General features: G+C 44.5%; 1 protein-coding gene across 4 annotated transcripts in view; it reads right to left on the bottom strand.

Annotated features, from left to right (window-relative positions):
• aff2 (AF4/FMR2 family, member 2) overlaps positions 1-8,611 on the bottom strand; it is a 452,626-nt gene extending 444,015 nt beyond the window's left edge. For all 4 annotated transcript variants that reach the window (XM_055643996.1, XM_055643998.1, XM_055643997.1 and 1 more), the window contains exon 1: positions 7,192-8,611. In XM_055643996.1, the coding sequence (XP_055499971.1) occupies positions 7,192-7,244 (53 nt within the window). In that variant the 5' untranslated portion in view covers positions 7,245-8,611. The remainder of the gene's footprint in view (positions 1-7,191) is intronic.
• Positions 8,612-24,901: the final 16,290 nt, after the last annotated feature.

The following is a 24,901-nucleotide window of genomic DNA, read 5'->3' as shown; positions in this document are numbered from 1 at the left end:
CCTTGGGATCACATAAAACTACAGAGCCACAGGAACACAATGTGGCTCGACAGTGAATAAAAGTCTCAACATCCCAATTGTAAAACGCTGGCGTCAACACCAAACATGTACTCTGTTTACATTGCATCAGGTAGGTAGCCTCAGCCTGAGATCATTCTAAACAGTGAAGAGCATCAAATCAAATATGTGTGGAAACTTGAGAGAAAGAGAGAGAGGAGCGAGAGAGAGCACGAGTGTTAGTGATAGAGAGTGAGTGTGAGTGTGAGCACATTTGTATAACACACAGACACCGGCACACAGACGGGGACACACACACACACAGTGACACACACACACACACACCTGCAGATGCTGGTTTATAAATTAAAACACAAATTGCTGGAGTAACTAAACAGGCCAGGCAGCGTCCAGTGTTGTCTTTCCATGTTCTCCAGTGACACTGTCTGACCCACTGAGTTACTCTGGCACTTGGTGTGTTTTTTTTTGTAAACCAGAATCTGCAGTTCCTTCTGTCAGCATCAAATCTTATATATGCATGTGTGGGTGTGTGTGTATACTTTATATACAAATGTATACACGCACAGATCATATACACACTTGATTGCATACACATAAAATAAATTACATGGCCTATTCTCCACTGTTCTTAAGCGACAGTATATTTTATTCCACAAGACACCAGCATCGGCACACAGGACAGCATTGTTGAGCTGCGGATTCGAGCTACTTGTCAGATGCCACCAAAACAAAAAAATCAATGAATCAAAAATACTACAGATAAACACACAGAGAACAGAAGCATTAGCAATGAGGAGTAACATGTGCATTGAAATTAACCCAATGATTAATAATTGATTTTGTAAGCAATCTGTGCAGTTGAACATTAACACAATCCCTTGGTTTGAAGTAGTAAATCCGCCTCTGCCGCTGTGGTTTTTGTTGTTGCCGTTCTCCAGTCATCAGGAAAGCTTAAGAACAGCACCAACAGCCCTGTGCAGAAATGTTAGAGATTCCACCATGTTTTAAAAATAGTAAGCTCAAAAGGTCTGTACTTGCAGAAGGCAATGTGTGTGTGTGTGTGTGTGTGTGTGTGTGTGTGTGTGTGTGTGTGTGTGTGTGTGTGTGTGTGTGTGTGTGTGTGTGTGTGTGTGTGTGTGTGTGTGTGTGTGTCTCTCTCTCTCTCTCTGTATCTCTTTCTCTGTCTCGCTGTATGTGTGTCTCTCTCTGTATGTGTGTGGCTCGCTCTGTATGTGTGTCTCCCCGTTTATGTGTGCCTGTGTGTGTGTGTGTCTGTGTGTCTGTGTGTGTCAACCCAATCTGAACCTGACTTAATTCTCCATTAAAATAACAACAGAAAAAACCCCACACTGTACTTTTTTGAGAGTTAAATGCATGCCACAGCATCAGATCAAATGAGTTTTCAACGTAATTTGACATTCTGGAGAGTATCATATATTCTAAACAATGGTGAACTGTTTCAGGTCAGGCAATACACTCATGTGCAACAGCTGTACCAGATACAATCTTATTAAAGTTGCCTACCAGTTCTGTAAATCTTTCCTCTTAACACTAATTTGCCAAAAAGGGATTTATATTAAATCCGAGACATACACCACCCCAGCCTATTACACATAGTCTCACAAGAATCAGAGAAAGGAGTGTGATTTTATACAGAATGTCAACTGAGCAACATTCCCACCAAATATTATTTTTGTTTTAAGAATAAGGTAACCATTAACTAATCATGTGTGTGCCAGGTCAAAGGTTACAGATTTTCTTTTCAAAACACTGTTCCTCTGTGAATCCTCCATATGCAAAAAGACCACAAATCGAAAGTTGCCTCAAACATAATGGCCCCGTCATGAAAAGCTTTTGTACATATTGTTGGATGAACAGAACAAGTCCCATTACATGTGCATTGTTTGTTAGATAGTGAAATACAGCATGGAAACAGGCCCTTCGGCCCAGATAATCCATACTGACCATCAACCACCCATTGACACTAATCTAATCCACCTTTATTCTCCCCCGTATTGTTATAATTTCCTCCTGGATTCTACCACTCACCTACACTCAAGAGGACACCTTTAGTGATTTTAGTCTGAATAGGCCCTTCGGCTCACCGGGTCCTTGCTAACCATCGATCACCCCTTCACACTGGTTCTATGTTATCCCACTTTCTTATCCACTCCCTATACACGGAGCAATTTTTAGAGGCCAATTGACCTACAAAACTGCACGTCTATGTGATGTGGGCGGAGCACCCGGAGAAAACCCACGTGGTCACAGGGAGAACGTGCAAACTCCTCAAAGACATTACCCGAGGTCAGCATCAAACCCAGGTCTCTGGATCTGTGAGGCAGCAACTCTACCAACTACACCACAGTTGATCATGTTGGCTATAGAATAAATTAGATCAATTGCACTAGTTATTGGGAGTGTGTTTAAGAATGCATAAAGGCTCCAAATAACCTAGAAATGTTGACTTAATAAATCTGATACAAAGGCTGAATTAAAAACAACAGACATTTGGACAGTTAATGGATAGGAAAGGTTTAGAATGAAACGGGTGGCATATTGGCACAGCGGTAGAGTTGCTGCTTCACAGCAACAGAGACCCGGGTTCCAACTGGTTCCATCCGGTGTGAGTACGGGTGCTGCCTCTACAGAGTTTGTATGTTCTCCCTGTGACCGCATGGATATTCTCTGAGTGCTCTTGTTTCCTCCCACATTTCAAAGACATACAAGCTTTGTAAGTTAATTGGCTTTAGAAAAAAATGTCCGTAGTGTGTAGGATAGTGGTTGTTTATGGGGTGATCGCAGGTCGGCAGAGACTTGGTAGGCTGAAGGGACTGTTTCCACACTATATCTCTGAAGTCTAAAATATAATGTGACATATTTGCATGGATAGGAAAGGTTTAGAGGGATACGGGCCAAACACATGGAGGTGGGACTATTGTAGATGTGGCATCTTGGTCAGCATGAGCATGTTGGACTGAAGGGCCTATTTCCGTGCTGTATAAATCAATTGCTGCACCTTAAAGATCCATTGCATACCAGCCAGCTCCATTTGATACTGGATAGCTCCATCAAACCCAGCCCATCCCCAACTTAGTTGAACAAGAACCAAGTTCAGACAATTAAATCCTCACAGGCTTGATATCTATTACAATGGGCCAAATATTTATTGCAACTATATCACAAGTATTTAATCTCCACCATATTCCATAAACATGCGTTGGAGACAATGCCAACAACGCATAGGATGAGCACAACTAAAAAAGCAAACAAATAAATATAATTTACAGGCAATCACTGGTCCATAAAATTCAAACGTTTACTATCATAATATCAGCCAGAATCAGGTTCAACGGGGAACAACACATGTAATACAGAGCCAAAACAGGCCTAATAGATTCTACTAAAAGGCCTCTATCATATCACCAAACCAACTAGGCCTGTGCATGTAGTGCTACTGGACTGGCAGAGATCAGACTGTGTGTGCGTGTGCGTGTGCGTGTGTGTCCTCCACTTAACTGATTGAACAGCACAGATGTTGGGCAATTTAAAACACTCACTTTTCAGACTTAAAGGGAATCCACAAACAAAAACAAAGTGAATGAGAAATGAAGCATATTCTCAGCCAATGCTGACAGAAAGTCATAGACGTACAGATTTTAAAAAAAAAGAGAATGTGTATGGAAACAGGCCATTCGGCCCACCGTCTATGCTAACTACTTGTTTACATTAAGCCCATCTCCACACATTCTCATCAACTCCCCACAGATTTTGGTACTGAACTACTGACTTGGGGCAATTTGAAGTGGTTGATTGCCCTGCCAACCCACACATCATTGAGACATGTTTGCACACAGAGGTTGAACAAACTTCGCACAGCCAGCCTCCAGGTCAGGATTGAACCATAGTTTTTGGCACAATAAGGCAGCAGTTCTGCCACTATGCCGCCTTAACATTATTGGTGACATTTTAGCACAGGGTTATTTTTATAGAGAATCCTATAGGGAAAGCTATTCAGTTCCAATGGGTAGATGTGACATGAATACTCAATCCTTGTTTGAGGTGGCACCGGGAACAGTCAGAAGGTATGTCGCTGAATACTCCTCCACACTTCTACAAGTGTACGGTGGAGAGTGTACTGACTGGTTGCATCACGCCCACATTGGTAACTCAAACGTTCAAGAACGAAGGAGGCTGCAGAGAGTGGTAGACACTGCCCGGTTTATCGCGGGTACTGACCTCCACACCATTGAAGGGATCTACAGGAAGTGCTGCCTCAAAAAGGCAGCTAGTAACATCAGACCCACACCACACTGGCTATGCTCTTTTCTCCTGACTACTAATGTGAATGTAATACAGGAGTCTGCAAACCATTACCTCCAGGAAGAACAGCTTTAAAGCCCTGTCCCACGGTACGAGTTCATTCCAAGAGTTCTCCCGAGTTTGCCCTGATTCGAACTCGGAGATTTACGGTAATGGCCACTCGTCGGCTCTCGTGGACATTTTCCAACATGTTGAAAAATCTTCACAAGTCTTCCCGTGCTTACCTGCTGTTAGCATGTCTTCCCGAGTACCTGCCATTAGCGTTACGAGCCACTAAGAGACGTCCCCGAGCTCCGACGTACCTGCTACGTTCATTCTCTGTGCTTACCACAAGTTTGATTTTTATTAAACTCGGGAGAGCTCTTGGAATGAACTCGTACCGTGGAACAGGGCTATTAGACTTCGGAAACTAGACTTTAGGGATACAGTGTGGAAACAGGCCCTTCGGCCCATTGAGTCCGCTCTGACCATCAATCATCCCATACACTAGCACTATCCTACACACAAGGCACAATTTATAATTTTACCGATGCTAATTAACCTTCAAACTTGAAGAACCAGGATCACCTAGAGAAAACCTATGCAGTCACAGGGAGAACGTACAACTCCGTACAGACAGCACCCATAGTCAGGATCAAACCTGGGTCTCTGGCGCTGTAAGGCAGCAACTCTTCCGCTGCACAACTGTGTCACCTCTTTCTTCTTATGCTTCTTCCTATTGTCTATCAGCTTTTGAACTACCCTGCACAACTCTACTTCAGCACCAAAGCACTTCAGACTTTTCACTGCCCTGGGTGCTCCATGTACTATCATGTATTATCATGATGTAGGTTACTTAGAGCAATTGATAATTGATTGCATTTATTGGTGTCCTTGTTGCATCAACTTGGGCCTGTGAAGCAACAGCAAGCAAGAATTTCATTGATCCACTTCATATCTAGTGCATATGAAACTCTTGACTTTTAAAGGACACTGGTCTTCTGTGCATTATCCTTTTCCCCCAACACATGACATTCTTTCTAAAGTTCAAATTAGCAGCATTTCTGATCCGATCAAGATTTCTCCTCACAAAGGGCGCAGCAGATAGAGCTGCTCCCTCACTGCGCCAGAAGCCCTTGTTCGATTCTGACCTCGGATGCATTCTGTGTGGAGTTTGCACGTTCTCCCTGTGACCCCGTGAGTTTCCTCTAGATGCTCCAGTTTCCTCTCACATTCTAAAGGCGTCTGGGTTTGTTGGTTAATTGGCCATCAGTAAATTGTTCCCAGTGTGTAGGGAGTGGATGAGAAAGTGGGATAACATGGATAACTAGTGTGAAGGGGTGATCGATGGTCAACGTGGACCTAGTCGGCTGAAGAGCCTGTTTCCGCATTGTATCTCTATACCATGTAAAATCCACGGTGTCCTCTTTCCAAAATCCACAGTGTCCAAAATCCTTGGTGTCCACCTTGGTTTCCAAATAGGTTCCAAAGTATGTGGCTCAGTCCAACCAAGGACATTGGTGGTTTAAACACATTCTACAGTTAACTCCTGGAGGACCAATGTATTATTTGTAATTCCTTGACTTCATCCGCCCCCATTTCAGCAATAAGACATCACCACTTACTTCTTGGAAACCCCTTAGAAAAAATCTCCTAAAGAACCATGATGTTATGCAGCATGTTACAGGAAAGATGTTCTCAAGTTGGAAAGGGTGCAGAGAAGATTTACGAGGATGTTGCCAGTACCTGGGGGCCTGAGCTATAAGGAGCGGCTGAGCAGGCTAGGACTCTATTCCTTGGAGTGTGGGAGGATGAGGGGTGATCTTACAAATGTGCACAAAATCATGAAAGGAATAGATCGGGTAGACGCACAGTCTCTTGCCTGTGTAGGGGAATTGAGAACCAGAGGACATACTGTGGGTTTAAGGTGAGGGGTATATTTAGTTGGAACTTAAGGGGTAACTCGTTCACACAAAGGGTGGTGGGTGTATGGGACGAGCTACCAGAGGAGGTAGTTAAGGCAGGTACTGTCGCAAAATTTAAGAAACATTTAGACAGGTACGTGGATAGGATAGGGTTAGAGGGATGTGGGCCAAATGCAGGCAGGTAGGACATGTGAATGGGACATGTTGGTCAGTATTGGCAAGTTGGGCCGAAGGGCCTGTTTCAATTCTGTATGACTCCATGTTCTTGGGTGGGCATTAACATTGGGAATATGGCACAGAAATGTTATAGAAATGATGCAAATGTCAGTCACCAAGGCAAGTCTGACCCCCACAAACTTATAACAAGGCTTTTTGGAGGAAGGTGAAAATGATCTGTCAAGTGAAACTTTGCAAGCACCCACAACTCTTATCGTTCAACCATTCATTCTGAACAACCAAACCGTTGCAATTTCACACAGAACACATCTCTGAAACCACCTTGGATTTGCCTTGTTAAAAAAAGCCCACATATGTATGAGAGAGTAGCGTTTTCCAAAAAAAAAGCCAGCAGCCTGCCTCCCGTTAATTGGAAATATCACTGAAGAATATTCAGATGCAAACTTAAGTGTGCAAGTGATGAATGTCACTGGTTGTTTCTGGTGCGTTAGATGCACGGAGCTCTTGCTAAAAAAAAAGAATACAAAATACAACACAAAGAAAGCCTTCCAGCATAAAAAAAAATCAGTGTGGCAAAATTCAGCCGAGATAGACGCTAGCTAGCAAGCAGCGTGCGGGACTCGCAGAAATGGGTGCAATATATCAACGTTTCACAGTAACAACGACTGAGACCGGCGCCAGGAGTGGAGACGATTAAAAAAAGGCAATGAACTAATGCATGAAGGAACCTTATCCAAAACAAAAGAGAGAGAGAGATAGAGGGACTTACCACGATTGCTCCAGTTCCCAGTCTCTGAAGAAGTCGAACTCGAAAAGGTCCATAGCAGAGCGCTGAGCAAGCGTCGCTGTCAGTGCTGCGTCCGGCTAGGCATAAGGTGATTGTTCCTACAGTGTCCGCACTGAACGCGCTGGCTGCCTCTCGCACTGAGAGAATGTTGCCTGTCTTGGCTGTGCGAGGCAGAATCAACATCTCACACACACACACACACAGAAAGAGGTGGAGCCTCCGTCAGCAAGAAGCCATGACACGGAGCTTACACAAAAAACGCTGTCTGCTGTGCGCAAGGCTTATTACACAATTGGATGGAGGATGCTGCCTCCACCCCTGCTCACGGAACAGCACCAGAACAGGCCCTTCGGCCCACAATGTCTGTGCTGAACATGATGCCAAAACCCAAGATAGACACAAAATGCTGGAGTAACTCAGCGAGTCAAGCAGCATCTCTGGAGAAAAGGGATAATTGTTGACTTTTCGGGTCCAGACCCTTCCTCAGAACAAGACCACACATAGAAATCTGAGGAAGGTTCCAGTCCGAAACATCGACTATTTGTTTTCTCTTGACCCGCTGAGTTACTCCAGCTTTTTGTGACTATCTTCGGTACAAACCAGCATCTGCAGTTCCTTGTTTGTTTCTTCCTCGACCGCTGAACCAGCCTATTCCCGTCTACCCATACTCTCCTCCACCTAACAAAGCTGGTCATTACCCTCAACAACTTATCCTTCGACTCCTCCCACTTCCTCCAAATCCAAGGCGCACCTGCATGGGCCTTAGCTATGCCTGGGTACGTTGAACAATCCCTGTTCCAGGTGTACACTGGCCCTATCCCCAAACTCTCCCTCCGCTACATTGACGACTGCATTGGTGCTACCTCCTGCACCCATGCAGAACTCACTGACTTCATCAACTTCACCACTAAGTTCCATCCTGCACTCAAATTCACTTGGACCATCTCCGACATCTCCCTACCGTTTCTCGATCTCACGGTTTCCATCACAGGAAACAGACTATTGACTGACATCTACTACAAACCTACTGACTCCCATAGCTATCTTGACTACACTTCTTCCCAACCTGCTTCTTGTAAAGACTCTATCCCCTACTCCCAATTCCTCCGTCTTGGCTGCATCTGTGCCCAGGATGAGGTTTTCCATACCAGGGCATCGGAGATGTTTTCATTCTTTAGGAAACGGGGTTCCCCTCTTCCATTATAGACGAGGCTCTCACTAAGGTCTCCTCGATATCCCGCAACTCTGCTCCTGCTCTCCCTCCCCCCATTCGTAACAAGGACAGAGTCCCCCTTGTCCTCACCTTCCACCCCATTAGCTGTCGCATACAGCGTATAATCCTCCAACATTTTCACCACCTCCAACGGGATCCCACTACTGGCCACATCTTCTCATCTCCTCCCCTGTCTGCTTTCCACAGAGATCTTTCCCTCTGAAACTCCCTGGTCAACTCGTTCCTTCCCACACAAACCCACCCCCTCCCTAGGTACTTTTCACTGCAACTGCAGGAGAGGCAAGACCTGTCGCTTTACCTCTCCCCTCGACTCCATCCAAGGACGCTGACAGTCTTTCGAGGTGAGCCAGAGGTTCTCTTGCACCTCCTCCAACCTCATCTACTCTATCCGCTGTTCCAGGTGTCAACCTCTACATCTGTGAGACCAAGCGCAAGCTCGGCGATCGTTTTGTTGAACACCTCCACTCAGCCGTCTTAACCGACCTGATCTTCCGGTGGCTCAGCACTTAAACCTCTCCCATTCCCAAACTCACCTTTCTGTCCAGGGCCTCCTCCATTGTCAGAGTGAGGCCCAGTGCAAATTGGAGGAACAGCTCCTCATATTTTGCTTGGGCAGCTAACACCCCAACATTGACTTCTCTGACTTCAGATAGCCCCTGATTACTCTCCCAATCCCCTCCCCTTCCCAGTTCTCCCACTAGTCTTAATGTCTCTGACTACATTCTAACTTTTTCCCGCCCCCTCCCCTGACATCAGTCTGAAGAAGGGCCTTGACCTGAAACCTCACCCATTCCTTCTCTCCAGAGATGCTGCCTAACCCACTGAGTTACTCCAGCATTTTGTGTCTACCTTCGATTTAAACCAGCATCTGCAATTCTTTCCTACACATCTCCATCTCTTGCTCGCCTCCATTCATCTCTCAACCCATTCATGTCCTGCTCCAACCATCTCCCACCCACCTCCCTCTCCCACCCCGTCCCTCTCCCATCCCCAATCCTTGTCATAACCACCCTATCACCAACCAGAGAGTGGTCCTGATCACCCATCTATCTCATTGGAGACCCTCAAACTATCTTTAATCGGACTTCACCAAACTTTATCTTGCACTAAACGTTATTCCCATTATCCTATATCTGTACACTGTGGGGGGCTCAATTGTAAGTATAGATAGTATTTCTGCTGACTGGATAGCAGCAACAAAAGGTTTTCACTGTACCTCGCTACACGTGACAATAAACTATATTCTCATCCCATTTTATCCCTCCCTATTTCTCTCCAACCCCATCCCAGTCCCACCCCCCCATTTCTCTCACCATCCATCACTCTCCCACAATGAACCCTCTCCCTCTTCCATATCTCTCCCACCCCATCCCTCTCTCGTCCCCTATCCCTCATTAACACCCATCCCTTTCGGACCACCATCCGTCTCCATTCCCATCGTCTCCACCCCCATCCCTCTCACCCCCCCCCCATCCATAGACACCCCCCCCCCCCCCCCATCCCCCCACCACCCCCCCCCCCCCCCCCCCCCCCATCCCTCTCTCTCCGCCATGCACACATATTCCATGCTGCATTTGTGATTTGAGATGGTTTGCCCCCTCCTCCCCCCCTAACCTCTCATGCCCCATCCTCTCCCAGCCCCACCCCTTTCTCAAATGGATCGGGAGTCCCAGCCCAAAACGCTGTCCATCTAATCTCTCCACAGATGCTGCCCGATACACTGAGTTCCACCTGCACTTTATGTTTTCCTCATATTTCTCATATTTTCTTGCAATCTAATAAGACAGCATTCGACCCATTGTGTCTATGCTGGCTCAGAAGTCCACCAGTCCCATTCCCTCACTTAGTTTAGTTTCAGTTTAGTTTAGAGATACAGCACGGACACAGGCCCTTCGGCCCACCGAGTGCGCACCAGCCAGCAATCCCTGCACATTAACACAAGCCTACACACACGAGGAACAATTTACACTTATACCAAGTATACAAACCCAAGCCAATTAACCTACAAACCTGTACGTCTATGGAATGTGGGAGGAAATTGAAGATCTCAGAGAAAACCCACGCAGGTCACGGAGAGAAAATACAAACTCCGTACAAACAGCACCCATAGTCGGGATCGAACTGGGGTCTCTGGCACAGCAAGTGCTGTAAGGCAGCAACTCTACCGCTGCACCACTGTGCCGTCCCCCCCTTCCCTTCTAAATCATTATTTCTCACATGCCCTTCAACATTGACCTCATCTCCAATTCTTCTGTCGTCTACCGACTCCAAGGGTACTTTCAACCATCAATCTTCATGCCAACAAGTGATAAAGCATAGAACAGTACAGCACAGAAACAGGCCCTTTGGCCCACAACGTCTATGCTGAACATGATGCCAAGACCAACTCTTATCTGCCTGCACATAACCTATATCCCGCCATCCCCTACATATCCATGTGCCTATCCAAAAGTATCTTAAACGTGCTATTGTATCTGCGTCCACCATCACCCCTGACAGCGCGTTCCAGGCACTCATTACCAAACATGTCACTGGACAAATTCTTTACTGAAAATGCTGATAATCTGAAAAGTCTTTTGAAGAATGCTGGAACTATTTGCAAGTCGGGAGGCTACTATTTCTGCCATGTTCATTTCCTTGGTTTGGCAGTTTCTTTGGAAAGGTGTGGCCTGGTCCAGATTTAGGTTGAAGGATAAACCCTCAACATGGACACAGGACATAACCGTCTTGCTCTTTAAACTTTAGAGATTCAGTGTGGAAACAGGCCCCACGGCCCACCAAGTCCACACCGACCAGCGCTCACTCCGTACACTAGCACTATCCTACACACTATGGACAATTTACAGAAGGCAATTAACATACAAACTTGCATGTGTTTGGAGTGTGAGAGGATACTGGAGCACCCGGAGAAATCCAAGCGGTCACAGGGAAAACATGCAAACTCCGTACAGTCAGCACCCTGGAATGAACCTGGGTCTCTGCCGCTGTAAGGCAGCAACTCTACTGCTGTGCAACGGTGCCTCCCTCTCTTCACCACTTCAAACCAGCTGTTTTCTGCTCCAGGAGCCTTTGCAGGTAATCCATGGTGACCGTCTCATCCTATTCCTGAGGGAATGAGACTCTGTCAAAGGAATCCAGCATTAGCTGCTCTCCCAAATGGATGTGAATGGTCACATCACTTTGAAGAGCAACCAGACCTTGCTGTGCCCAAAGCCCCTGCCACTATACTTTCAGAAAGGATGACACAGTGGCTGGTAGTGCAGCTGTCTCACAGTGCCGGCGACTCGGGTTCGATCCTGTCCTCAGCTGCTGTCTGTGTGGAGTTTGCACCTTCTCCCTGTGACTGTGTGGGTTTCCTCCTGGTGCTCCGGTTTCCTCGCCTATCCCAAAGATATATGGGTTTGTGGGTTAAGACTTCCCCGTAAATTGTCTCCTCACGTGTCTCCCAGCCATTCAGAACATTATCATTGAGTATAATAGTGAGGAGTCATGTTGCAGCCTCATTGGACTTTAGTTAGGCCGCATTTAGTTAGGCCACATTGAACAGCTCAGGTCACCCCATTATGGGTAAGATGTTGAGGCTTTGGTTTAGTTTAGCGTAGTTAAGTTTATTGTCATGTGTACCGAAGTAAAAAGCTTTTGTTGCGTGCTAACCAGTCAGCGGAAAGACTATACGTGATTATAATAAAGCGATCCACAGTGTGCAGATACATGATAAGTGGCATTGATATACATACCACTCAAGAAAAGAAGCTTGCACTCACATTTCAGGGTTAAAGAGCAGAAGAAAATATGAGCAGGAATATATCATTTTACCCCTTAAGCCAGCCCCGTCATTTCATTTTTCAATTTCATAGAAACAGCATGGAAACAGGCCCTTCAGCCAACCGTGTCCATGTGACCATTGATCACCCCTTCACGCTAGTTCTACGTTACCCTATTTTGCATCCACTTCCTACACTCTAGGAGCATTTTACAGAGGGCCAATTAACTTACAATTAACTTACAAACCTGCACGTCTTTGTGATGTGGGAAGAAACCCACGCGGTCACAGGGAGAATGTGCAAACTACACACAGACAGCACTCAAGGTTGGGGTCGAACCTGGATCTGCAGCTTAGTGAGACGGCAGCTCTACCCGCTGTGCCACTGTCCCACATTTGATTTTCCCCTGGGCCTCATCTCTTCTTCTGTGCCAGTTTCCACATCGTCCTCAGTTACCTGCTCTTTCAAAAATCTATCTATTTCCTCAGTAAGTACTCCTCAATGATCCAGCCTCAGCAACCTCAGGTAGAGATTTCCAGAGATTTGCCACCCTCTGTGAGAAGTAATATCTAGTTACCTGGTGCTCCCAGCCTTCCCCTACAGGGTTGTATATGGCACAAGTTGAAGCCTACCCAGATTGCAGCTTCCTTTCCTCGAGTCAGAATGCTCTGGACTTATAAGCATGAGATTTGAGCTGCTGCCTCGATATTTTGTAGATGGGTTTCTGCACATGTCAGAAGTTCTATTCCCCGCTCCAATGTTCAAACGTGCACCCATCGACTCTGCCCATAAAAGAACAAAGGCATCTCAAGGCATTTTGGGTTGGGACTCTTCAGTTCTCCTCTTTTCCTGATCAGGCCAGCACAGCGGTAGAGCTGTTGCCTCACAGCGCCTTGAACCCGGGTTCAATCCTGATCTCAGATGTTGTCTGTACGGAGTTTGTACGTTCTCCCTGTGACCGCGTGCTCTGGTTTCCTCCACATTCCAAAGACATGTGGGTTTGTAGGTTAATTGGCTTTTGTAAATCGTCCCTAGGGTGTAGGATGGAACTAGTGCACAGGTCATCGCTAGTCGGCATGGAAAACCGGTTTCCACGCTGTATCTCTAACCTAAACCGAACTAAACTAATTTTTATCCCTCTACAGACAACAAAAGCAAATAATATGGTCACAAATTATATGTTAGGAGCATGCTGTGTACAAATTGACCAAAGTGCTTCACCCAATTCAACAATGACTGCAGTTAAAATGTAGAAAAAAGGAACTGCAGGTGCTGGTTATAGAAAAATAGACTCAAAGTGCCAGAGTAACTCAGCGGGTCAACCAGTATCTCTGTAGAACATGGATAGGTGACGTTTTGGGTTGGGACTCTTCAGTACATGGCCAAAATAGTGCTATTTAAATTAGGACTACTTTGTGCAAAATAAATAAAATGTATTTATTGGAAGAAGAGATGATCAGGGTGTGTGCAATATTCCCTATTAACTCCTCATGATGCAGATTGTAGTGTCATTTTCCACAAATGGGCTCATTTAGCAGATAAGCCCTATTGCAACACACAGCTGGCTAATATATTCTCAGCTGTTAATGCAATGGAATATTTTATTAAAATAACTGGACTGTCACAACAATCTGGAATATGAACATGCAAAAAGCAAGCTGCCCTGAGCAATAGAAAGAAAATTTGCTTAGTGGTGGGAGAGAGAATAAACTATTTGGTTGCCACGTGCAATAACAAATGAGTGTTGATAGAATATAACTTGGAAACATGTATTGTTCGTCAGTTACCAACAGTGTCCAGGAACAAATCAAAAAATATTTTCATTTATATACCAACTTTAAAAACAATGTTTAGCATTCATATAGCATACTGCAGCTTTATATCACTTTGGATAGGTCACATTTGGAGTCTTGCTTGCAATTGTGGTCACTCCATTACAGGGAGGATGTGAAGGTTTTGAAAAGGGTCCAGAAGATGTTTACCAGAATGCTGAAGATGGACACAAAGTGCTGGAGTCACTCAATGGGTCAGGCAGCATCTCCGGAGAAAACGGATGGAGAACGTTTCGAGCCTGGACCCTTCTCTGCCTGGATTAGCGGTTATTAGCTGTAAGGGGAGTTTGGACAAACCTAAATTGTTTTCTCTTGAGCATCAGAGGTTGAGAGTAGATCTGATAGAAGAAATAGACTGCCCTGCAAAGAGATGACACAGACCTATAGGGCCGAATGGCCTTCTGTATCATGGCAATTCTGCAATCAGTTGACGGTAGGTGACAAGAGAAAGCTGGAGCAGAGAGGCTGGGTTCCAAAGAGCATACAGTAATTTGCCACAAGTACAAGATAGGAAGTGGATAGAATGGAACTGCAGATGCTGGTTTAAACCGAAGATAGAAACAAAATACAGGATTAACACAGCAGGACAGGCAGCATCTCTGGAGTCTGAAGAAGGGTTTCGACCCAAAACATCACCCATTCCTTCTCTCCAGAGATGCTGCCTGTCCCGCTGAATTACTCCAGCAGAGGTTTAAGGAGGAGCTAATTGAACTTTCCTGCGGGAAGCTTTCCAAAACAAAGACAAAATCACAGGAAGATTTAAGTAGAGAGTTCCACCGAGACAGTTGGTTTCCTGTCACTAACTAGTGACAAAGGCTATAATGGCATTATAACAATCATGTAAAAGCATTTTGTATTATAAAGGGATCTACATATGTTTAATATTTATGATGTTATGTGCCAGACTATGTAAAACATTAAATGTGTTTTTATATATTATTTATGTTTAATAGGTATATTTGGCATTTCAGTCGTGCTTTGCTACGGTTGTGAAATTGGATCGTTGACGTCTCTGGCTTGTGGGAGGTCCTGCCACAAGTGGGCCTGTGTTTAACTTACAGGATGCCGTAATGATGTAGAGAGAGTTACAGAGGGCTGTAGAGCCATCTGGAGGATCAATGGATCTCTGCTCCAGACAGCAAGCAGCACCAAACAACATCCTAAAAGGGAGACACCAAATGCTGGAGGAACTCCGGGGGTGGCACGGTGGCACAGCGGTAGAGTTGCTACCTCACAGCACCAGAGACTCGGGTTTGATCCTGGCAAAGGGGGCTGTCTGTACAGAGTTTGTAGTTCTCCCTGTGACGCATGGGTTTTCTCCGGGTGCTCCGAATCCTCCCACACTCCAAAGACATGCAAGCTTGTATGTTAGTTAGCCTCTATAAATTGTCCCTAGTGTGTAGGAGAGTGTTAGTAAATGAGGATCGCTGACTGGTGCAGATCTGCTGGGCCGAAGGGCCTGTTTCCATGCTGTATATCTAAACTAAACTAAACTAAACATTGTAAAATTGTTCCTAGTGTATACGATAGTGTATGGGTGATTGCTGGTCGGCACGGACTCAGTGGGCCGAAGTGCCTGTTTGCACTCTTTATCTCCAAAGAGAAACAGGCCCAACATTACAGGTCAGAGATCCATCGTCAAAGCTGAGGCTTCTGCAGGAAAGGTGGACGTGAAGCAGAATCGGGGGGGGGGTGGGGGATGAGATGGAAGAGGGACCATCAAGACTATATTGAATACCTTTGGAAATTTGTCGACACCCTCTATGTGGCAACTCTTTGTATGCATACTTTGTATTGTATGCAAAGCAAAGAACTTCATTGAGTGGAGGTGAGTGGGAATAATTTGGTTTTGAAAATTATAAGGAAATGATAAACCAATAATGAAGAATAATGATATGGATTGTGATATCCATAGTCTGTTAGGAAGGGACAGAGCATTCAAACCTTCAAATAAAGAAAATTGGCTAAAAGTTAAAATTAAAGACTAAAAGAATATAAGAGTCAGGAAATCATGGTGCAGCTCTTTAAGACTTTGGTTAGGACCACATTTGGAGTATTGTGTAATGTTCTGGTTGCTCCATATTAGGTAGATAGCAATATTACAACAGATATTTTTTAAATGATGTAAGATTTAAAGATGTTGCTGTTGTGAGTGACCTGAGTGTCCATGAGTATGAATCACTGAATGTTGACATGCAGGTACAGGTCCACCTACAATTTGTTGGCAACTGGTGGTCCAGCACCTCCTTTAATCCGGACCAAGTTATGAGAGTACATGTTAAATTCCTAGCCCCGGAAGTCTTCCCGAAAATGTGGGGCCTAGGCTGGTTGAGACGGCCGATCTCCACCTTATCGGGACTTCCCCTCCGATCGGCAGGTTGAATTTGCCCCGTGTGGTCAGAGCTCTGGAACGCCAGCCCGGCCGCAGCTGGCTGATCCATTCCCATATCCAACTTCCGACGCCGACTTTGCACGCTGGTATCTCAGCTCCTCAGCGACCATTCCAGTACCGTTGGACTCCTCTCAGAGGCCGAGACCTCTGTTGGTCCGGCTAAATGAATAATCCAAAAAAGCTCTGGAACCAAGGGCGTTGAAAAATCGGTAGTGGACCTGTATCAGGAAGTCGTCAAACTGTCGCAAGATGATTTCAATAAAATAATTCAAATGTTTTATATAGAGTCTAAACCTGAACCATTCGTACGTCAAGTCTCCTGACCGACCGAATATACTTGTGATCGAAAGGATGCACCAAAGGTTCAGCGGTTCAGTAGTGGAGAATATGGATAGATGACATTTTGTGTTGGGACTCTTCTTCAGACAAAACCTAACTGTACTTACAGGATTGGGAACTCTTCCAATCAATAGATCCCCTATACACCAGAACCCCCACCAAAGTCGAACTGTCCACAAAATCCATACCAATTTGGTCATTGAACAGGAGTTGCTAACAACATACAGTGCATTGAGAAAGTATTCAGACCCCTTCACCTTTTCCACATTTTGTTACGTTACAGCTTTTTCTAAAATGGATTAAATTCATTTTTTAATCAGCAATCTACACACAGTAGCCCACAATAAAAAAGCGAAAACAGGTGTTTAGAAATTTTTGCAAAATAATTAAAAATATATAACTGAAATATCACATTTACATAAGTATTCAGACCCTTTACTCAGTACTTTATTGAGGCACCTTTGGCAGTGATTGCAATCACAAATCTTCTTGGGTATGACGCAACAAGTTTGGCACACCTGTACTTGGGTAATTTCTCCCATTCTTCTCTGCAGATCCTCTCAGGCTCTGTCAGGTTGGATGGGGAGTGTTGATACACAGCTATTTTCAGGTCCCTCCAGAGATATTCGATCGGGTTCAAGTCCGGGTTCTGGCTGGGCCACTTACGGACATTCACAGACTTGTCACAAAGCCACTCCTGCATTGTCTTGGACGTGAGCTTTAGGTCGTTGTCCTGTTGGAAGGTGAACCTCTGCCCCAGTCTGAGGTCCTGAACGCTCTGGAGCAGGTTTTCATCAAGGATCTCTCTGTACTTTGCTCCGTTCATCTTTCCCTCGATCCTGACTTGTCTCCCAGTTCCTGCTGCTGAAAAACATTCCCACAGCATGATGCTGCCACCACCATGCTTCACCGTAGATATGGTATTGGCCAGGTGTTGAGCGGTGCCTGGTTTTCTCTAGACGTGACACTTGGCATTCAGGCCAAAGAGTTCAATCTTGGTTTCATCAGGCCAGGGAATCTTGTTTAGGTGCCTTTTGGCAAACTCCAAGTGGGTTGTCATGTGCCTTTAACTGAGGAGTGGCTTCTGTCTGGCCACTCTACAATAAAGGCCTGATTGGTGGAGTGCTGCAGATATAGTTGTCCTTCTGGAAGTTTCTCCCATCTCCACAGAGGAACTCTGGAGCTCTGTCAGAGTGACCATCGGGTTCTTGGTCACCTCCCTGACCAAGGCCCTTCTTCCCCGATTGCGCAGTTTGGCCAGGCGACTAGCTCTATGAAGAGTCCTGGTGGTTCCAAAGTTCTATTTAAGAATGACGGAGGCCACTGTGCTCTTCGGGATCTGCAATGCTGCAAAAAATGTTTTATCCCCTTCCCCAAATCTGTGTCTCAACACAATCCTGTCTCGGAGGTCTGCAGACTATTCCTTTGTCCTTTGTCGTCATGGCTTGTTTTTTTGCTCTGACATGCACTGTCAACTGTGGGATCTTATATAGACAGGTGTGTGCCTTTCCAAATCATGTACAATCAATTTAATTTACCACTTGTGGACTCCAATCAAGTTGTAGAAACATCTCGAGGATAATCAATGGAAACAGGATGCACCGAAGCTCAATTTTGAGAGTCACAGCAAAGGGTCTGAATACTTACGTAAATGTGATATTTCAGTTATTTATTTTTAATTATTTTGCAAAAATTACTAAACACTTGTTTTCACTTTTATATTATGAGGCATTGTGCGTAGATTGATGATAAAAAAAAATGACTGTAATCAATTTTAGAATAAGGCTGTAATGTAACAAAATGTGGAAAAGGTGAAGGGGTCTGAATACTTTCTCAATGCACTGTATGCCTGAGGAATACAAAGCCAAAAAAGATGATAAACACAAAATGCTGGAGTAACTCAATGGTTCAGGCAGCATCCCTGGAGAAAAGGAATAGGTGATGTTTCGGGTTGAGATGCTTCATCAGACCAAAAAGATGATAGCCTGTTTGAATTAGTGCACAATATTGTCTGACTTGCAGACTTGGATTCAATGTGTCCTAATATTACTCTTTAAGAACTAACACTTATATTGAATCGATTTACACATTTAGATTATAATATCTTTCCTTATTTCAGCACATGAAGAGTTTCAATTTTTTATATGTCCAATCAATCGCACTTGAAGGCCAGAAAAGTCCCACAATGCCTTTAGAAAAGCAGGTTCAAGTCACGTTTAGACTTCACTTTGGACTTTTGAGATACAGCGTAGAAATATGCCCTTTGAGGCATTGAATCCACGTCGATCAGCGATCACCCCGTACGCTAGCAATATCCTACACACTGAGGCCAATTTACAATTTTAACAAAGCCTATCAACCTACAAACCTGTACATTTTTGGAGTGTGGGAGGAAATTGGAGCATCCGGAGGTTGATCATTGGCAGAACATGCAAACTCCGTACAGACAGCATCTGTAGTCAGGATCGAACCCAGGTGTCTGGCGTTGTAATGCAGCAACTCTACCACTGCACCGCTGTACAGCCCTTGCTTTTGATTATTTCTTATAATCATTTCTTGCAAGCCCAGATACAATGGTCTAAAGGCTGTTGATAAGATTCCTGTAGCATGCTGAAGTCTGAAGTAAAGCCATGAATTTAGTCAAATTCAATGTGACAGGCAATGTCTGCAAGCGGCAGACTAGATAGCTGGCAAATGATCATAATTGTTTGCTTATCTAATGTGTGTCTTTAGCAGATCTGTCATTCTGAAAGACCCAGGGAGCTGAAGTAATGTCTATCATCTTCAGCAAGGATAATCTCCTTCTGTGACTCAAAATGATTTCCATACAGTGGTCCTCTCTCCCATAACTGAACAGAATTATATTTGTGACTGATAAACTGAGTCTTTGATCTGTCTCATGAGCAATTAACTAGCTACATTCCGAAACCAAGTGTACGAGAAAATCACCTGAATTTGGGGATCAACAACATTATTTACATTTCTATCACACATGAAACAAGGTGCTTCATATAATTGTAGACACGAGGAACTGTAAATGCTGGAATCTAGCATAGAACACCAAGCTCATAAGTCATAGCAGCAGAATTAGGCCATTTGACCCATCGAGTCTTCCCCACCATTCAATAATGGCAATTTTATCTTTCCCCTTCAACCCCATGAATTTCACAGATAAAAACACCCTCTATCTAAAGCAATTCCTCCTCATCTCCTTTCAAAAGGTACGACCTCTTATTATGAAGCTGTGCCCTCTGGTTCGAAACCCACCCACCAGTGAAAACATCCTCTCCACATCCACTCTATACTGGCCTTTCACTATTCGGTAAGTTTCAATGAAGTTTCCCCTCATCCTTCTAAACTCCAGCGAGTACACGTCTTGTGCAGTCAAATCCTTATCATATGTTAAACCAATCATACCAGGATCATTCTCGTAAACTTCCTCTGGACCCTCTCCAATGCCAGCACATCCTCAAATATGATGTTGGAGTAACTGAGTGGATCAAGGGAATGCCATAAGGGTCCTTGTCATGGTTCATCTCAAAGAGCTTTATAATAGAGGACTCTGCTTTACGGGCTGTTCCCAGGGACACATTTGGAGATGGACATCAAGCGCTGGTGGAAGGTCATCAACTTGGATGAAGACGCTCTTTGGTCTTCCCGAAACCTGTTGGTCTCCCAGCAGAGTGAGATGTCCATCAGGGAATGTTGCCGACTGGCCCACTCCAGACTGCAGGAGTGCGTGCTGGGTAACTCAATGAAGCTCAGTGCAAACAAAGGCAAGACTCTGTAGGGGAGGACCATGGTCTAGGGTCACTCCGCTACTGGACATTGAGGGGCAGAGTCCGGTAGGGACACCCCCCCAAACATGGGAAGGGATATCACCCCAGGGCACCACAAGAGTGGCAAGGGTGCTTGGTTCAAGGATAGTTCTGAACACTACTGAATATGACACTAATTAGTGTATAGACGCTGAGAATTAGGAGTTTTTGCACTGGAATTGCACTTGTTTTGTATAGATCTTTTATCCTGAATAAAGTTAATTTTTAGAAATTAAAAAAACTCAGTAGATCAAGTTACTCAGTGACCCCCAGTCCATACCTTAGTTTAGTTTGGAGATTCAACGCGGAAACAGACCCTTTGGCTCATCGAGTCCGTGCCAATCAGCGATCACCATTAAACAGGCACTATCCTGCACACTAGGGACAACATACAATAATAATAATAATAATAATAATAATAATAATAATAATAATACATTTTATTTTTTATTTATGGGCACCTTTCAAGAGTCTCAAGGCCACCTTACAAAAATTTAGCAAGTAGAGGAAAAACATGTAAGCGGAATGAAATAAATAGTAGAGACATGACTAGTACACAAAGTAAAGACAGAATTCAATTAAAAACACAATATGAGGCAATTCAAGCACAGATGAAAAGGGAGGGGGACGTGGGGCTAAGGATAGGCAGAGATGAAGAGATGGGTCTTGAGGCGGGACTGAAAGATGGTGAGGGACACGGAATTGCGGATCAGTTGGGGGAGGGAGTTCCAGAGCCTGGGAGCTGCCCTGGAGAAAGCTCTGTCCCCAAAACTGCGGAGGTTGGACTTGTGGATGGAGAGGAGACCGGCTGATGTGGATCTGAGGGACCGTGAGATCTTAAGATTAAATTAACCTTAAGATCATTAACCTACAAACCTGTACATCTTTGGAGTATAGGAGGAAAACGGAGCACCCAGGGAAAACACACATGGTCACGGGGAGAACGTACAAACTCTGTATAGGCAGCACCTGTGTCAGGATCAAACCTGGCCCTCTGGTGCTATAAGGCAGCAACTCTACCACTGTGCCGCCCCTTCCAACCTCTCCCTCTCCAATGCAGAACAGTCCGTCCTCAACAGATGCCTTACTTTTTTGTTACCCCTTGGCCCATATCTCAACGAGTTCGGGGCCCATTATGATGTTGAGCTCCTCTTTCGTCACCTCCGCATCTGAGCCTTTTTCTCTGGTAAGTAGTCCTTGTCACGCAGTGATGACCCCTTCTTCCATCTCCAATATTCTCCCACCTTATGGACTCCATCCCCCCTAGCAGCACCTGTAGTCAATTACAGTATGTTTAAAACATATCCTGGTTTTAAATTCTCCTACCCTGGGAAAAGACTATAGCTTACCTATGCCTCCCATGATTGTATAAACATCTGTAAGATCAAGCCTCAGGCTTTAGGGGGGAAAACCCAAGCCTGTTCAGTCTCCCATAACTCATGTCCTCCAATAACACCCTCGTAAATCTTTTTTTTTTGCATCCTTTTCAGTTTAACTGCATCCTTCCTATAGCGAGGTGATGTATTCATCTAAGGAAGTATTCATGCTTCTCATGCTCACTGAGTTATGGGTGATGAATCATCTGGTTAATTATGCTTCTATCGTTAGTGGTGTTCACCATGTGATTAACCCAGTATCCTTGGTTTTATACAGAGACCAGGAGGCCGCATCTAGGCTTCTAAACCATACATTGTTCATTCTACATAGAGAGTCCTGGAGGAATATTACAGAAATAACTGAGTTAGGAAGAAAGGAGGAGCTCTAATCAATTATAATCACCTTGGAAGAGGGACTGAGTAAGTTGCTTAATTCTTGATAAGTAAAGTGAACACTCACAGACCTTTTCCCAGGGTAGAGGATTCTAAAACTAGAGGGCATAGGCTTAAGGAGAGAAGGGAGAGATTTAAGAGGTACCTCAGGGCAACTTAGTTTCTCAGAGAGTGGTCCATACCTGGAATAAGCTGCCAGAAGAAGTTGTGGAAGCGGATACAATTATGACTCTCAAAAGACATTTGGACAGACACGTGGATATGAAGGGTTTCGAGGCAAATGAGGTTGAGAGGGGGAACATAGATCAGCCATGATTGAATGGCAGGGCAGATTCAATGGGCCGAATGGCCCATCTTAAGATCTCATGCAGACAAATGGGACTAGCCTAATATGCCAACTGGGTCAGCCTGTTTCTACTCTCTATCTTTCATTTCATCCTCAGGTGTTCAAAGGACTGATAAGTGAGATGATTGATGTGTTGGTTTTAAGTTTCTAAATTTCCTCAGATTAGTAAGTGATTCCATTAGATTGCAAAATTAGAAAGGGATTCAGCAGAATGGAAACCACTGGCTTAACATCTGTCATAGGGAAAATATTCAGTTATTATTAAATATCAGAGAGCCAAGCACAGAATAATTCAAGACAATCAAGCTAAGTCAACATGGTTTGTGAAAGGGAAATCAAGTTTGACAAATATATTGGTCTTTGAAGATAAAGAAGAATGAGTGAATGCACAATATTTAGATTTCTGGAGAGCATTTGATAAGATATCACATCATAGGTTATTCTAGAAAATTAAAATTCATGTTGTAGGAGATGATCCCTTGACAAGGTTGGCTGGCTAACAGGAATTGAAATAGGAATGCAATGGCCTTTTATTAGTTGGCGAGATACAATGAAACAGTGACACGGAGATTGGTGCTGGAACCCCATTTCTTACAGTTTATTATTGTCATGTGTACTGAGGTACAGTGAAAAGCTTTATTTTACATGCTATCCAAGCAGATTAGATATACTATATATAGATACAATCAGTTCAAACATGTACAATAGAATGAACAAAGTTTTCTACAGTGCATCTGTAGAAGGTTGTAAGAGCCACTGGAGACATGCCAAATTTCCTCAGTCTCATAGAAACATAGAAACATAGAAATTAGGTGCAGGAGTAGGCCATTCGGCCCTTCGAGCCTGCACGGCCATTCAATATGATCATGGCTGATCATCCAACTCAGTATCCCGTACCTGCCTTCTTTCCATACCCCCTGATCCTCTTAGCCACAAGGGCCACATCTAACTGCTTCTTAAATATAGCCAATGGACTGACCTCAACTACCCTCTGTGGCAGAGAGTTATTCACCACTCTCTGCGTGAAAAAAAGTTCTTAGGATTTCCCCTTTATCCTTAAGCTGTGACCCCTTGTCCTGGACTTCCCCAACATCGGGAACAATCTTCCTGCATCTAGCCTGTCCAACCCCTTAAGAATTTTGTAAGTTTCTATAAAGATCCCCTCTCAAAAATTCTAGAGAGTATAACCAAGTCTATATCCAGTCTTTCTTCATAAGACAGTCCTGACATCCCAGGAATCAGTCTGGTGAACCGTCTCTGCACTCCCTCTATGGCAATAATGTCCTTCCTCAGATTTGGAGACCAAAACTGTACGCAATACTCCAGGTGTGGTCTCACCAAGACCTGTACAACTGCAGTAGAACCTCTCTGCTCCTATACTCAAATCCTTTTGCAATGAAAGCTAACATACCATTCGCTTTCTTTACTGCCTGCTGCACCTGCATGCCTACCTTCAATGACTGGTGTACCGTGACACCCAGGTCTCGCTGCATCTCCCCCTTTCCCAATCGGCCACCATTTAGATAATAGTCTGCTTTCCTGTTTTTGCCATGAATGAGAGGCATTGGAGTGCATTCTTGGCTATTGTATCAATGTGGTTGGTCCACGACAGATTATTGGTAATATTGATGCCAAGGAAATTATATAAAAGATTAGGATGAAGGCACAGAAGGTATGATTATTAAATTTGCTGACGGCACAAAAATCGGGCAAAACACTGGTTGTGAAGAGAGTGGCACAGTGGAGCAGCGGTAGAGTTGCTGTCATACAGTGCCAGAGACCTGGTTCAACCCTGAGTACGGGTGTGTCTGTATGGAGTTTGGACTTTCCCTTGTGATCATGTGGGTTTTCTCCAGATGCTTTGGTTTCATATCACATCCGAAAGACATGCAGGTTAGTAACTTAATTGGCTGCTGTAATACTTTCCCCTAATATCTAGGATAGAACTTGTGTGCAGGTGATCGCTGGTTGGCATGGACTCGGTGGGCCGCAGGACCTGTTTCCATGCTGTATCTCAAAGGTCATAAGATCTTAAGTGATAGAAGAATTAGGCCATTCAGCCCATCAAGTCGACTCCGCCATTCAATCATGACTGATCTATCCCTCACTCTTAACCCCATTCTCCTGCCTTCTCCCCATAACCTATGACACCCATTCTAATAAATAATTTATCTATCTCTGCATTAAAAATACCCACT

This window comes from Leucoraja erinacea, chromosome 12 (assembly GCF_028641065.1).
Source record: "Leucoraja erinacea ecotype New England chromosome 12, Leri_hhj_1, whole genome shotgun sequence".
NCBI lineage: Eukaryota > Metazoa > Chordata > Chondrichthyes > Rajiformes > Rajidae > Leucoraja > Leucoraja erinaceus.
The sequence above is the reverse complement of the archived record's forward strand: the minus strand, read 5'-3'. Positions and strand labels throughout refer to the sequence as shown.